This window comes from Vitis vinifera, chromosome 8 (genome assembly GCF_030704535.1).
Source record: "Vitis vinifera cultivar Pinot Noir 40024 chromosome 8, ASM3070453v1".
In the NCBI taxonomy this organism is placed as follows: Eukaryota; Viridiplantae; Streptophyta; class Magnoliopsida; order Vitales; family Vitaceae; genus Vitis; species Vitis vinifera.
The window spans coordinates 17,806,580-17,820,011 of NC_081812.1; the positions used below are offsets into that span (position 1 = coordinate 17,806,580).

At 35.7% G+C, this 13,432-nt stretch overlaps 2 protein-coding genes across 3 annotated transcripts; both read left to right on the top strand.

Moving 5' to 3' along the window:
- Positions 1-366: 366 nt before the first annotated feature.
- LOC100254596 (transcription termination factor MTEF1, chloroplastic) lies at positions 367-1,547 on the top strand. The gene has a single exon (XM_019221431.2). The coding sequence runs from the start codon at positions 526-528 to the stop codon at positions 1,531-1,533; it is 1,008 nt and encodes a 335-aa protein (XP_019076976.1). The 5' UTR covers positions 367-525; the 3' UTR covers positions 1,534-1,547.
- A 3,435-nt stretch (positions 1,548-4,982) lies between these two features.
- LOC100249486 (transcription factor E2FA) lies at positions 4,983-11,527 on the top strand. 2 transcript variants are annotated; one of them, XM_010655840.3, is made up of 14 exons: positions 4,983-5,396; positions 6,988-7,180; positions 7,400-7,453; positions 7,564-7,649; positions 7,727-7,815; positions 7,940-7,994; positions 8,222-8,274; positions 8,384-8,434; positions 8,534-8,582; positions 8,706-8,774; positions 8,869-8,945; positions 9,136-9,358; positions 10,068-10,134; positions 10,218-11,527. In XM_010655840.3, exons 1-14 carry the CDS (start codon positions 5,196-5,198, stop codon positions 10,352-10,354), a joined length of 1,404 nt encoding a protein of 467 aa, XP_010654142.1. In that variant the 5' UTR covers positions 4,983-5,195; the 3' UTR covers positions 10,355-11,527. The 2 variants fall into 2 exon arrangements, with proteins under 2 accessions (XP_010654142.1, XP_010654143.1); XM_010655841.3 differs by having other exon boundaries at positions 4,984-5,396; positions 8,709-8,774.
- Positions 11,528-13,432: the final 1,905 nt, after the last annotated feature.

Consider the following 13,432-nt stretch of genomic DNA (forward strand, 5'->3'; position numbering starts at 1 on the left):
GTAATTTATATTTTACTTCATGGCTCATAATGTCCAATATTTCAAAGATGTGAAATTTCTTAGATAAATAGAATACATCTAAAAAAGAGTGAATAAATTTATATGAAATGTCTATTATTTATTTTAAATCATATTCATTTGAATGGAGCTGAAATTGATTTTATTTTATTTTTTTCAATTTATTTTTCAACAACAAAATTTCTTATTTTAATGTCAGTTGTTTTCTGTGAAAGAATAATTCACAATTAATCAAAACTTATAAAAACAATAAATAAATATTAATTATAAACTAATTTAAAGTTGGGCTGGTCTCTAGGCGGCCCAAGATGAAAATTTCAGGCCCTCTAGCCTTTGTCATTCCGATAATCCTCAAATTGGAGATAGCATTTTTCTCTCTCAAATCTCCAAATCTCCAGATCATCGTTGAAGCCTTATCCATCTCTTCTAGACTCACACCCACTTCTTAAATCTTCTCCAACCAGTATACAACACTTTCCCTCCAGCCAAACATGTAGCAATCAGACAATGCAAGAAACCATCCACCTTTCCTCCAAACACAGCTCCTTTCCCAAATCCCATGTTCTCCATTCCCACCATGATTTTTCTACACTTTCCCGCCCCAGAATCATCCACTTCCCCATCCTTTCCTCAAAAACTTCAATCACCATCCCACCCAAACCCTCCAAATCCCCAGAACTCCCTTCCATATCCCCACCTTCCTCTCCCGACCCTCCCGACCCTCACTCCCAATTCGAAGAAAAAATGCTCTACCTCGACTCCATCGGCCTCGATCTCTTCTCTCTCATCAACGACCATCCTCCCATCGTCTGCGCATCCCTCGACGACATCAAATCCACTGTTGATTTCTTGTACTCCATGGGCTTTACCGCGCTAGAGTTCTGCCGCATCTGCGGCATGTGCCCGGAGATTCTCAACTCCCGCGTTTCGGACATCGTTCCCGTTTTCACCTTTCTCCTCCGCGAAGCCCGAGTGGACGGCTCCGATTTGCGCCGCGTGGTTAACCGGCGCCCCAGATTGCTCGCTTGTAATGTCAAGAACCGCCTCCGCCCCACCCTCTATTTCCTCCAGAGCATAGGCATTTCAGAGGTAAACAAACACACCAATTTGTTATCATGCAGCGTTGAAGAAAAGCTGATACCCAGAATTGATTACTTAGAAAAAATTGGGTTTTCGAAACGGGACGCAGTTTCCATGGTCCGGAGGTTTCCCCAACTATTCAACCACAGTATTAAAGATAATTTGGAGCCCAAATTCAATTACTTCGTGGTGGAAATGGGTAGGGAACTGAGAGAGCTGAAGGAGTTCCCACAGTACTTCTCATTTAGTTTGGAGAATAGGATAAAGCCTAGGCACCAGTGTTGTGTGGAAAAAGGGGTGTGCTTTCCTCTCCCTATAATGTTAAAGACCACTGAAGCCAAGTTTCATGGTCGATTGGAGGTATGTTGTAATTCTTCGGGGCCTTTGAGAACTTCTCCTCTGTGGTGTACAAATTGTGATGTTAATTCAAAATAGAGTCATTCCGTTTATATGCCTTCACTTTCAGTAGTCTTTTCGCCATAGACTTGATCACGTGTTTTAATCCATTGATGATTCATAGTTTTTCTAGCAACAATTTTCAGGTGCTCACGTCCTGAATAAGTACTTTTCTTCCTTAGGTTGACAATTGCATGAATGTTGATGTCCCTCTTCCTTTCTGGTGAGATCGAAGGGTTCACTCTTGTGCTGATTTTTGCTTTTGTTTTTAGTTTAACCTAATGTTGGTTATTTAGCATTTCAGGCTACACTGGTCTATCTAAGCACATCTTTACTAAGCTTTCGAGTAATGGAGAGGAAATGTAATCATTTTAATTAAATTATAGATTATAGATATGAAATGAAATGACAAAATTATCCTCCTCTTCGATCTTTCAGCCTAGCCAATCCAAACCGAAATCCTCTTCTTCGACTTAATTTCGTGGTTTTTATTTATTTTTTCAATATTAAAAAAGAATTTGGAAAGAAAATGGAGGGGAAGGAGAGAGTTAGGGTTTGGATGGGTGGGTTGAAATTTTGAAGAAAATGTTAGTTTTGTTGTTTTATAGCTACGATTTATCGAAAACAAGAAGGTTATGAAGAGAGTTTTAAGTGCAGGGATGGAGCCAGAAATGGGCTGTAGGAGGGGGCAAATGTAAACCAGAAAGTAATATTTGGCTTACTGGTCGGTTGGTTTTGGTTTGAATTTTTTCAAAGTTCAAGTCATGTTTTATTTTTGCGTGTCCCATAGCTAAATCCGCCACTGTTTAAGTGGGTGTGATCTACAATTTTTTTTATGAAACATTACCAAAAAGAAGTTAATTACCTTAAATGCTTTTATAGCATTAATTTACTTTTTGTGTGGAGGCCTCACTTTTATGATATTATTTAATACATGAATATCCTATATTTATATAGAAAAGCAATGTTGAACCAATAAAATATGTAATAGGTGCATTAACATACACGGTAAGAGAATTCATTGCTTTGATCATTATGTCATTATATTTCATTTTTATTTTAATATAATATTATATTAAATTAATACAAATATATATATAATAAAATCATTACATTAATCTCAGAGGTACTCTTGTCCCATTTTTATCGAGGAAGTGAAATGTGTTTCGGTAAAGGGTTTCAAAGGATTTCATTATCAAGAATGTCAAAATTGATATCTTTTATTAATTTCAAATTCAAGTAAACATTTGGAAGGAAAGAAAAGATAATTATTCCTATTCATTTAATTCGTCGATGATCAATAAGCCATAACTTGTGGAAGATATGATACTTATTGTCACATTGAATTTTTACTTAAATTCTTTTAGAATATTCCTTAGTTTTTATCTTTCACTTCATGTCTATGTATTATCAATTGATTGGTCAAAATTCTAACCATAAGAATACGACTTTATGTCCGTATTTGAGCATGAACTCCTAATTGCGTCCATGAGAGCACAATCTATCAATTGTGTTATAAAGAACACAGTTTTTTATTAGGTTAACTCGTGTTGACATCCCCCGAACAGCTGTTTATAGTTTATTGTATTCACTATAGTGTCTACTTGAGTGGTTAAACTTAAAAGTATTATCTATAGTTGGAGCATGCAAGAGTTTTTAACTTTTTACTCACTTATATTTTAGGGTGATGTCGTATGTTTGTTGTTGTTTTCCATTTATCTTGATCATGTGTTTAATCTTATACCGACTTTAAAACACGAATTCAAAAGTGGGTTTTTAAAAAATTAGTACAAAAGCAGGACATGAACACCTCAGCACATTCAGAATTTGACACACCCATAAGGAAGACATGCTACCGTGTTTATTCAGCCATTCTGTAGTCGAGGAAGGGTAGCCGCTCAAATACATGGGTATGTCGAAAAGATTGAGTGCTTGATTTGGATGCATTATCATGGGGGTCCTACGGAGGAAACTTCCTAAACCATTTTTATGCTTTAGAGTAACTTGAGTTAGGAAAAAGGAAATCCATGAAAGACCGGAGCTCCCACATGACCAATTGCAATTTTTTTTTTTTTTTTTAAGTTGTGCTAGATTGTCAACTTCACATGGATCATGGATCTGTTCGAGCAACTCTTTCCCACTTCTCACAAACCTCCTCTTTTTTTTCCATGGTAATGCTCAAAGATCGAGACGAGGTTACCGCTTTCATTTTTAAAAAGGTCATAAGCTGGTGTTACTCCAATTGCATCAAATCTGCTTCATCCTTGCGTTGCTTTCATCATAGTTAGAGAAATGCCAATAGTGGCATTTGGGTGGATGCCACGTCATGACCTGCGCAATCACTCTTACGTCTGAGCCGTGGCATCTTCCATCACTATCTAAGTTATTGATAATATGAATAATATGACTCGTTTTTAATCAAAGCCAAGTAATGCAACTTTAAATGCTCATGGTTGGAGAGACTCTAACAATGAAGGCGACAACTAACAAGGGCTTAATGCCACATGTCTCATATCGGAAGCGATAGCACCGTTTCTTTATATGCCCAACAGTAACCTCATTTTTAGGGTTTGATGGGACGTGGGGGAAAAGGAGGTGAGTGCCAAATAATCGGCAGCCGTTTGAGACAAATAGAAGGCGCGTATCGCCGATTCGAAGCAACATATTTTGTTTTTTCTACCCTTCTTTTTATCATTTTAAAACTGATGCCCCTAATTTTGCTCTAATTTTTATAACGTCACTCACTTTCTTTCCTTTGTAGTTTTTTTATTTTTTATTTAAATAAATAACATTCTCTTTGAACCCATGCTCCAGGAAATCAACCTACACCAGGATTTTTATCCGTTTCCGACCACTGCCACATCCTAAATAAAAAAATCATTTGCTAAGAAATGCTTGGATTTGACCGGGAATATTTGGCACAGATGATGGATGATTATGAGATAAACTACTTTAGACAATACGACACATTCAGTGAAATTAACCCTTTCACGTCCTTGTACTGTAGTTCTTTGTCCAATTCCATTTTTGTGCGTAAAAAACAAACTTGACAATACTGAAATTTAACGGTCACTTTTTTTGCTTAACTCTATTTAAATTACAAACAAAAATAGACATGTTACAATATGTTGATTAATCAAGAAAAAACGAACTTTAGTCCGTAGTCCATCTCTATCGCATGAGAATAAGTGAAAAAAGTGTCAGGATAAATAAGTATTTTAATTCTAATTTAATCACGAAGCTTAAAATCAAAGAAAACTTACCTCTTATATTATAAAGTATGAGATGTTAAAATTAAATTCAAATTGCATTTGTCTTCTTAACACCATTGTAATGCAACAAACAAACCGAAAATATGTTTTAAAATATATTTTCAAATTTAATTTAAATACAGACCGCGGGGCAATACGAGAAAATGAAAGTATAAAAGAAAGGCAAGGGGGGAAAGAACATAAAAACATGAAAAATAAGGGGCAAGAATAGAAAAAAGTGAATAATAGTTTTGGTCAGTGCTCCAATTCCCTCCACATCTATCCGAACTAAAATTCCCTCCTTCCCTCGTTTTCTGCTCTCGCTTCCCCTTACTTTCCCCCAAAACCCTCTCTCTCTCTCCTCCGATCCTCTCCAATTTCACCAAACCCTAGCAATCGCTCCTTCCTCTCTTCCACACGCATCTCTCCGCTTCCATCGCCTAATCTTCCATGTCTGGACCTCGAGCTCCCACCCGCTCCGCGCCTCCGCCGCCTTCCTCTGGTCAGATCCTGCGGCCGATGAAGCGTCACCTCCCCTTCACGTCTACCAAGCCGCCGTTCGTCCCTCCTGACGATTACCACCGGTTTTCGTCTGCCGATGCTCACGGGGTTGCCAATCACGAACCTGAAGGCATTGTCGTCAAGTCCCCTGTGAGCTTGATGTTTCTCTTTGCGAATTGGATGTTTTTTGGGATTGTATTGAATTCAAATTTTGTTGACATTACTTTTAAATGTTTTGGTTTGATAATTTTATTCTGATTTTCGAGTGCTTGGGCTTGCGCATTTCGCGATCTATGTGTTTCTTGGTAATTTCGCAGAGATGGAGTTTGGCGCCTACAAAAAGATTTGAGTTTGGTATTGCACCGAACAGCTTGATATTATCTTTGTGCTAGTTTGATTTGGAAAAGCAACGGTTGCGAAGAAAAAAAAACAAAAGGAAAATAAGAAAGATGTTAAACAACTGGAGTGTCATCTGTGCAGAATGAGTAAAATTAGTGAATGATTCAAATTCAAAATATTTTTTATGTGAAGTGAGTTTATGGATGAACTTGCAAGCTTCTTTTAGATGTTATGCCTTATTGAACTGTGAATTGTAAGACTAATGCCTTTGTTTGTAAATTAATGTAAAGGATTGGGTTGGATATACATACCAAGGGTTCAGGGAGAGGTTGAAGATGATAGTTCTTTGGAATTTAAATCTGCACAAGGCTTAGCTGGCTTCTCTATTTTGGATTATATCATATTAAGTTGCATAAATTTAATTTCTTGTCCCTATCTTGCATTGGTGAAAACCGGGTAGTTGGTTTAAGAGGGATTTTTTTTCTTTTTTCCTGAAATCAGATCTGATTAAATTGCTGTGGCTTTCTCTTTATAATGACTTAATGAGTTGTTCAGGTTGGCTTTTATTTCTCCTTTTATGATTATGCATTTTTAATTCTTTAAATTTTTTTCATAAATTTGTGCAAGGTTTATGGTATTGTAGCACACAGAAGTTTAAGCAAAGTTTTACCATATACATTCTGTTTGAATTAATGATGCAATCATTGTCCTAGATGATACTTGTGCTTTCTTTGAGTGAAATCTTTGCCTGGGCACTTGAGATGCTGCCAAAGGGAATCACAAGTATATGCTTTGTTAACGTCAATTGGCTGTGAAGAAAGTTTATTGTGGATTACCTTGCTTGATGCTTGAATTGTTTTATAAAAATTGTGCTTGGTTTTTCTCTTTATCTTTTTTTATTTTATTTTCTTGGATTTTGTTGAAAATCCTTTTATGATTTGTTGTGGTTGAAAATTGTCCTTGTCATTTTCCTTATTAGACTTAATGCATTCAAAATGATCTTCAGTAAAAAACTGTATGATTCCTTTACCGTTTGAAGATCTTTTGATTTTAGTTTACTAATCATGAGTTAATTACAGGCATTATGACGTTGACTTATATGTAGTCTTGAAGCATAATCATGTACAGTTGTGTTGCACTTTCTGTTATAGTCACTAATATTTCTCAGTTCTACACACCATAGGTGAGGGTGTATGCCAAGGTCCAAAAGATATTGTGGTTAATGTGTCTCCTATATTTCAATCATTGTTAAAGTTTGCTGCCCAAATCAATGCTTGTACCCCATTATGTCATATTATCATAAACTGGATCTGTTGTGACTATTAAAAGAAAGAATATCATGGTCAGTTTGTCCTCTGTATGTCACTAATTTCAATTCTACAAACAAATTGCTGTTTCTCAGCAATTGAAGCGGAAAAGTGCAATGGATGACAATGAAGTCGGATCTAGTGAATGGACTGCCAGTCCTGGATATGCTGATGCAGGTAACAGTCCCTTTCGAACTCCTGTTTCTGGAAAAGGGGGAAGGATATACAGCAAGTCAAAGGTCTCAAAGGGCAATGTATGTGGACCTCAGACCCCTGTGTCAAATGCTGGTGAGAAATGTTATCCAATATCTTTGTAGTAATTTCTCATTTGTGATCAGGATACTATGATACGAACTTTAGTGAAAAAATAGTCTGGGAAATAGATTGTGTTAGATGGTTCAAATCAGATGCTTTCCCCCAGCATAAATGTATTTTCAGAGTGCAGTTCATACTCCACAGGGCACAAAGGAAAAGAATCTCATTAGATGGTTTCTGTTTAACTTGCAGGTTCCCCTTCTACTCTTACTCCAGCTGGCAACTGCCGCTATGACAGTTCGCTAGGTAATATTTGAAAGTGATTGCATCTAAGATTAGTTCTTTATATTTAACTAGATGCTACTTTAAGCTCTCATATGTGGTGTGAGTGACAATAATGTGCCACAACTTCTCAGGTCTTTTAACAAAAAAGTTCATCAATTTGATCAAGCATGCAGAGGATGGTATTCTTGACCTAAACAAAGCTGCTGAGACTTTGGAGGTGTTCATTTTTCTATTTAAGTACATGTATAATATAAATTACATGCTATTTTAATTTAAGGTCTTTTATACAAACAGGTTCAGAAGAGGCGGATATATGACATAACAAATGTTCTGGAAGGAATTGGTCTCATTGAAAAGAAGCTCAAGAACAGGATCCGCTGGAAGTAATCCTGAAATATTTTATATCTCTAAAAATTTGACTGCTTTTATCTTAGGTTTGAGTTGAGATTTTAGCAAGCATTTGGAGAACATGTAACTCATCTAAGCATTGGTTGAATGATTGATTAGGGGGCTTGATGTTTCAAGGCCAGGGGAGGTTGATGATGATGTCACCATTTTACAGGTATAAAAATGTATATTGGTTGATTGCCATGTAAACGCTTGGGACTAGGTTTATCTTGATTTATGAAAATCATCACATGATCTCTTGTTCATTATGTAATATTAACCATGATATGAAACAAAAAAACAAAAAAACAAAACAAAACAAAACAAATAAACCAGAAATGAAGGAATACAACCACTTTTGTGCTCTCCGGATGGTTGAGACTTCATCTTGTGGTTTGGCAGGCAGAAGTTGAAAACCTTTCCCTGGAAGAACGCAGATTAGATGATCACATCAGGTTATGGTTTATTAACTTTTTAGAATCAGTTCTGTATCATATTTTTAGAATCATTTCTGCCATCTTAAAACTATTGGATAATACTGATGATGCTCCCACCCTGTTACAGGGAAATGCAGGAAAAGTTGAGGGATTTGAGCGAAGATGAAAACAATCAAAAGTAAAATCTCTCCTCCACATGCCTACATTGAGTTATGTAAAGATAATTCGAATTTTTACTCACACAACAATACCCTTCTTCTTCTTCCAATTATTCTAGGTGGCTTTTTGTGACTGAAGATGACATCAAGGGCCTACCCTGCTTTCAGGTTAGTTATGTTGTAGCGATACCCTTTTTCTAGGGCTGCTGTAATTGTCTCTTATCTTCAAAGCTCACTTCCCCCTGATATCTTAGCTAATTAGTAATTCAAAATTTTATGATTTGCTTCTAGCAGAATGAGACCCTTATAGCAATTAAAGCTCCACATGGGACCACTCTGGAAGTTCCAGATCCTGATGAGGTAAGTGCAGTAGAAAAATTTGAAGGAAAGCTCATGTTATATTCTACACTTTGAGTTATTAACATATGGAGGAGCCTGCTTCTCTATGCACCAGGCTGTTGACTATCCACAGAGAAGATATCGTATAGTCCTTAGAAGCACAATGGGTCCAATCGATGTCTACCTTGTCAGGTATTCTTGCCTTTTCTAATGGGGCAGAAGTATTTACTTTGGCACATTTTTAATCCATATCCCATCTGCAACTCCGCATTCCTCTTTGTGTTGGTTGGATGATGGACAACTTGGGATCCTTTCTAGTCCTGATATTCTTCTCTTTCTTCTCTTCTTTCTTTTCCCTCTTTCCCTGGCATTTGTTCTTTAGTCAATTTGAGGAAAAATTTGAGGAGATGAATGGGACTCCGCCTCCTTTGAGCTTTCCTCTTGCATCAAGTTCAGGGTCTAATGAGAACCCATCAACAGAGGTCGTCATTGCTGATAGCAGTGGGAAGGAACTTGAACCTCAAGATGGTTATCAAATGTGTTCTGATCTTACTGCATCACAGGAGTTTATCGGAGGAATCATGAAGATCGTTCCTGATGTTGATGTAAGTTTTGTTTTTTGAGTGATTTTATGAAAATACAACGTTAAAGTTTTGTTCTGGTTTTTTAGGTGTACTGTCTTGGACACTGCTTTGTATTTCTCATTGTACTGGGGTTGAGCCCTTTCCATGATGCCTTAGTCAATATTTTTTTACTTATCAAAAGAGAAAAAGGGTTTCTGAAGATAACTATGAATTTACCATTGGCATAATTAGACCATGGAAATGGATGTCTACAAATTTAACTTTTGAATGAGGACAGAAACATCATTCACATTTCTATCATCTCTACCTAAGTTGTAGCTCACCTGGCATGTATTCAGTAACTTGAAGTCCCAGAACAGGATCTCTTTATATAATTATCGTGATCAAAATAAATTTTGAGATATTTCTGAGGCTTACTTTATAATAGACTACCTTTTCTTTTCAAAATTTCTTTGTAAAAGATAAAAGTATAGATCATCCAAACTAGTCTGATCATCTTAATTCTTTTGTATGTTAGACATCTTATGTGGAACCTATTTGTCGGTGAGACCTAACTATTCAAATGTGGACTTTGCCCTTAAGAAATGGGAACTAAGGAGCTTGTGGAAGCTCTGGATGAAAATTTGTAATTGTACTATTATTTTCTTGTAAAATTTCCAATAATTTATGATTGGATTTTCTGGAATTCAACATATGTACACTGGCTAAGTGTTTCTTGTTCTTGTTACAGAGTGATGCTGATTACTGGCTTCGATCAGATGCAGAAGTTAGCATTACAGATATGTGGAAGACAGACTGTATCCTCCCTTAATGTTGCTACATTATTATTTTTGCATACTTTTTGCAGTGAATATGCTCAATTCCTTGACTCCAACTGTAGCGTATGTTGAATGGAATGGAGTGGATATGCTTAACGCAGAGTTTGGAATGGCTGATGTCAGTACTCCACTGCCTCAAACACCTCCATCTGGCCTTACCGAGGGGCCGTCTACTGCTGTTAACCCTACACATAGGTGATTTCAACTGGTCCATTGAGTTTAATCAAGAAACTCAGGCACCTGCCTCGTAGCAACCTTCTATGCCCATCAATTTTCCTTTTAATGTCACTGATTCAGTTCTTGAACTGGGAGTGGAAGATACCATTGGGTTGGCCAATAATGCATCATGCAGAGGATGGATGGTAAGCTGGAGGTAACTGCTAGTATACAGTTGAGAGATACAGTTGACCCTGTGGTTTAGTAATGAATAAAAAAACAAGTTGCTTTTGCTATTTAAAAGGAACATGGCAGCAGATAATGGAATGACTATAGCCATGTGTGCTGCAAACACATGAAATGGATGTAGCAAGGTTGAGCATACTGCATGGATATCCTTGCTTTCAGAGATTTCCCTCAATTTAACTAACATGAAATGTATCATGTATGTTCCTAGACATTTGGTATGCAGCCTTGTGTTCTCCCGCAGGAGAGGGGAAATGAGAGAAGGTGGTGGGTTGGGTTTTGTTGTTCCTGCAACTACTAAGCAGTATAGAATATGGTTATGGTGATAAAGGATGCTGATTTTTATTTGATACATCTCAGTTCCGGGGATTGCATCCTTTCCTATAGTATAAATATTATATGCAAGTTCTGAACTACAAGTTGAACTTGAGTCAACTACTTGGGGAAGTGGAAATGAAGTTCACAAGCAGAACCAGAGTGCTTGTGAAGGATTTAGCTTCATGTTAAATGTGGTTCTTCCAGAATCCAGAATGGAAATAATTTGTAGGAGTCTGTGGAAGTATAACACATGCTGCATAAGTACTAGGTATGTATTATGACATTTATTCATCAGCCTTTTTAAAAAAAAATTAAATTCTATTAATATCAAGGCAACTGTGAACATTTTTTTTTGCCTGTCGGAGCCAACTGCTTGGCAGTACCGCAGCTCTGTTTGGTAGTATGTCATTTTCATTCCACAAAGCCTTGAAGAGAATGATACTCTTTACTTCAAAGTGGGGACCAATTTGTTTTGCCCTCTTAGAAGGAAGTGGATGAAGGGCCTTGGTTCCTCAACATCTTGGGCTCTTGACGCTGAGAGATTTGTCCTGTGTCAGGTTTGTTTTTAAAGAAGCTTCCTTCAATTTTAGATTAACATATTCTGGGGACAGCATCTGTATTTAATTTGTTTCTTTATTTGGTTTTTGACTTATCCTTGAGTTGGTTTATATTTATTTAGATATGTAATTTAATTGGGGTAGATGTAGACTTTTTGTCTAAATTCCATTTCGATACCATGTGAAAAGGAAGCGGGAAGAAAGGACTCCTTAGCGGTATGAAAAACTATCGGTTGCCCGCTTGCACGTCAACCTCTTTTTGTATATGGCCCATTTGTGCAGGCAGGTTGGATTGGTCAACAGTAGATAAGGTATGGTGAGATTCTAGAAGTGACTTTTTTATCCAGCTCATAACCACACAACTTTCAATCAATCCACACTGGATTCCCAATATGGTCCAGCCTGCAAGTCACTTCTCCGCTCTCCTTTTTCCAATTTTATCTGGTGTACTTTTTCGGTGGCTCAGATGCTTCTGTGGTTCCACCTGCAGCAGCTACTGTGCTATTTTCCAATTTAGAATTTGAAAAGTATGTTTCAGACTTTTGAAAATATTTATTAAAAAACCCTTGTTCTTAATTTCAAATTTAATGTTTATGTAATTTACTTATCTACTTGTGTTTATGGTCAAAATGTTATGGAGTTGACCGGAAAAAGTTATAATGTTATTATTCTTAATTGATAGAAACTTCAAAATTTTGTTAAGCCGTCATTATCAGTTATAAATGGATGGTTAGACTCATCGGTTCTTAGGTTTGTTTTAGTATACTGCACATAAAAGGTGTAACATAAGCCTCTTGAAACGACTTTTGATGAAATTGAAACTGAAATATTTAAAAAATTAATAATAAATTATAAATGCTAAAAGTATTCAAGAAAAAGGGAAATTGTATCTTAGTTTTTAAGTTTTAATCATTGGATTTATTATTATTTTTATTTTAAATGATCAGATTTATATGTGAAGAAGAATAATAATTTAATAAAATAAAAATTATTTAAAATCTAGAGTTCTTTTATCTATGAAGCTGTAATTTGTTTATCTTGGTAATGAAAATTTTGGAAAAAGATATTTGCAGTAACATTCTTTTTAATATTATAATTTTTAGACATAATTTAGTTTCTTTAAAAAAAAAAAAAAAAACTTGTTTGATTATGTAATCTATTTTATTTCGGAACATTTTTTTTTTATATATAAAATAAGATATAGTTTTGTCAAATCGAATTAGATAACAAAACTTAATAATTGCCCAAGATGGGGAGGGGGTAAATGATACTTTGGAAAAGAAAAAAAAGTTTATTTTGCAACAAACCAAATTTAAAATTTTAATTATAAAAAACAATGAAGACAACCAAAATGAAATATTAAGGAGATGAAGAGATATAGCGAGAGAATGTGACTACAAGGGAAAGTGACTAGGACAAAATTGAATGACATGAAGAAAATTATTTAGTGCTACAATTTAGTGTTATGCTTGATGTCACAGCTTATGTTACACTTTGATTTTGCAATATAAGTGTGAGAAGACCATTGCAATCATAACTCAAGTATTCTCAAGATGCTTAATTCAATATTTTCAAATGAGTTTGGGGCATACAAAAACATTTTAGGATAAACTATGCAAATCCATGTGAGATTTTATACGGTATCCTTAAGTTTTCAAAAAGTTTATCAATATACAAATGCATAACTCTTTAAGAATTTCAATTGTACATAAATGCATCATTATAGGGATTTGGTTTAAGTTTTCCCCAATAAGACTCATAATATATATGAAGGATGCGATTAACTTCACTATCTTATTAGAGTGACAATATCAAATGAAGCTTTTGGAGGACTATTAGTTGAGTCATTGCAATGAGAGAGTTATCTAAAAGGAACCAAGTCTATAAATAGGTTGCTCTTCTCCCTTATGGAGAGCATTAATAAAAATAAAAATAATCTCATTTGTCAAAGTACCATATTCTTCTTTTTTATGTGAGACTTTCGAGTTAGGGATATACTT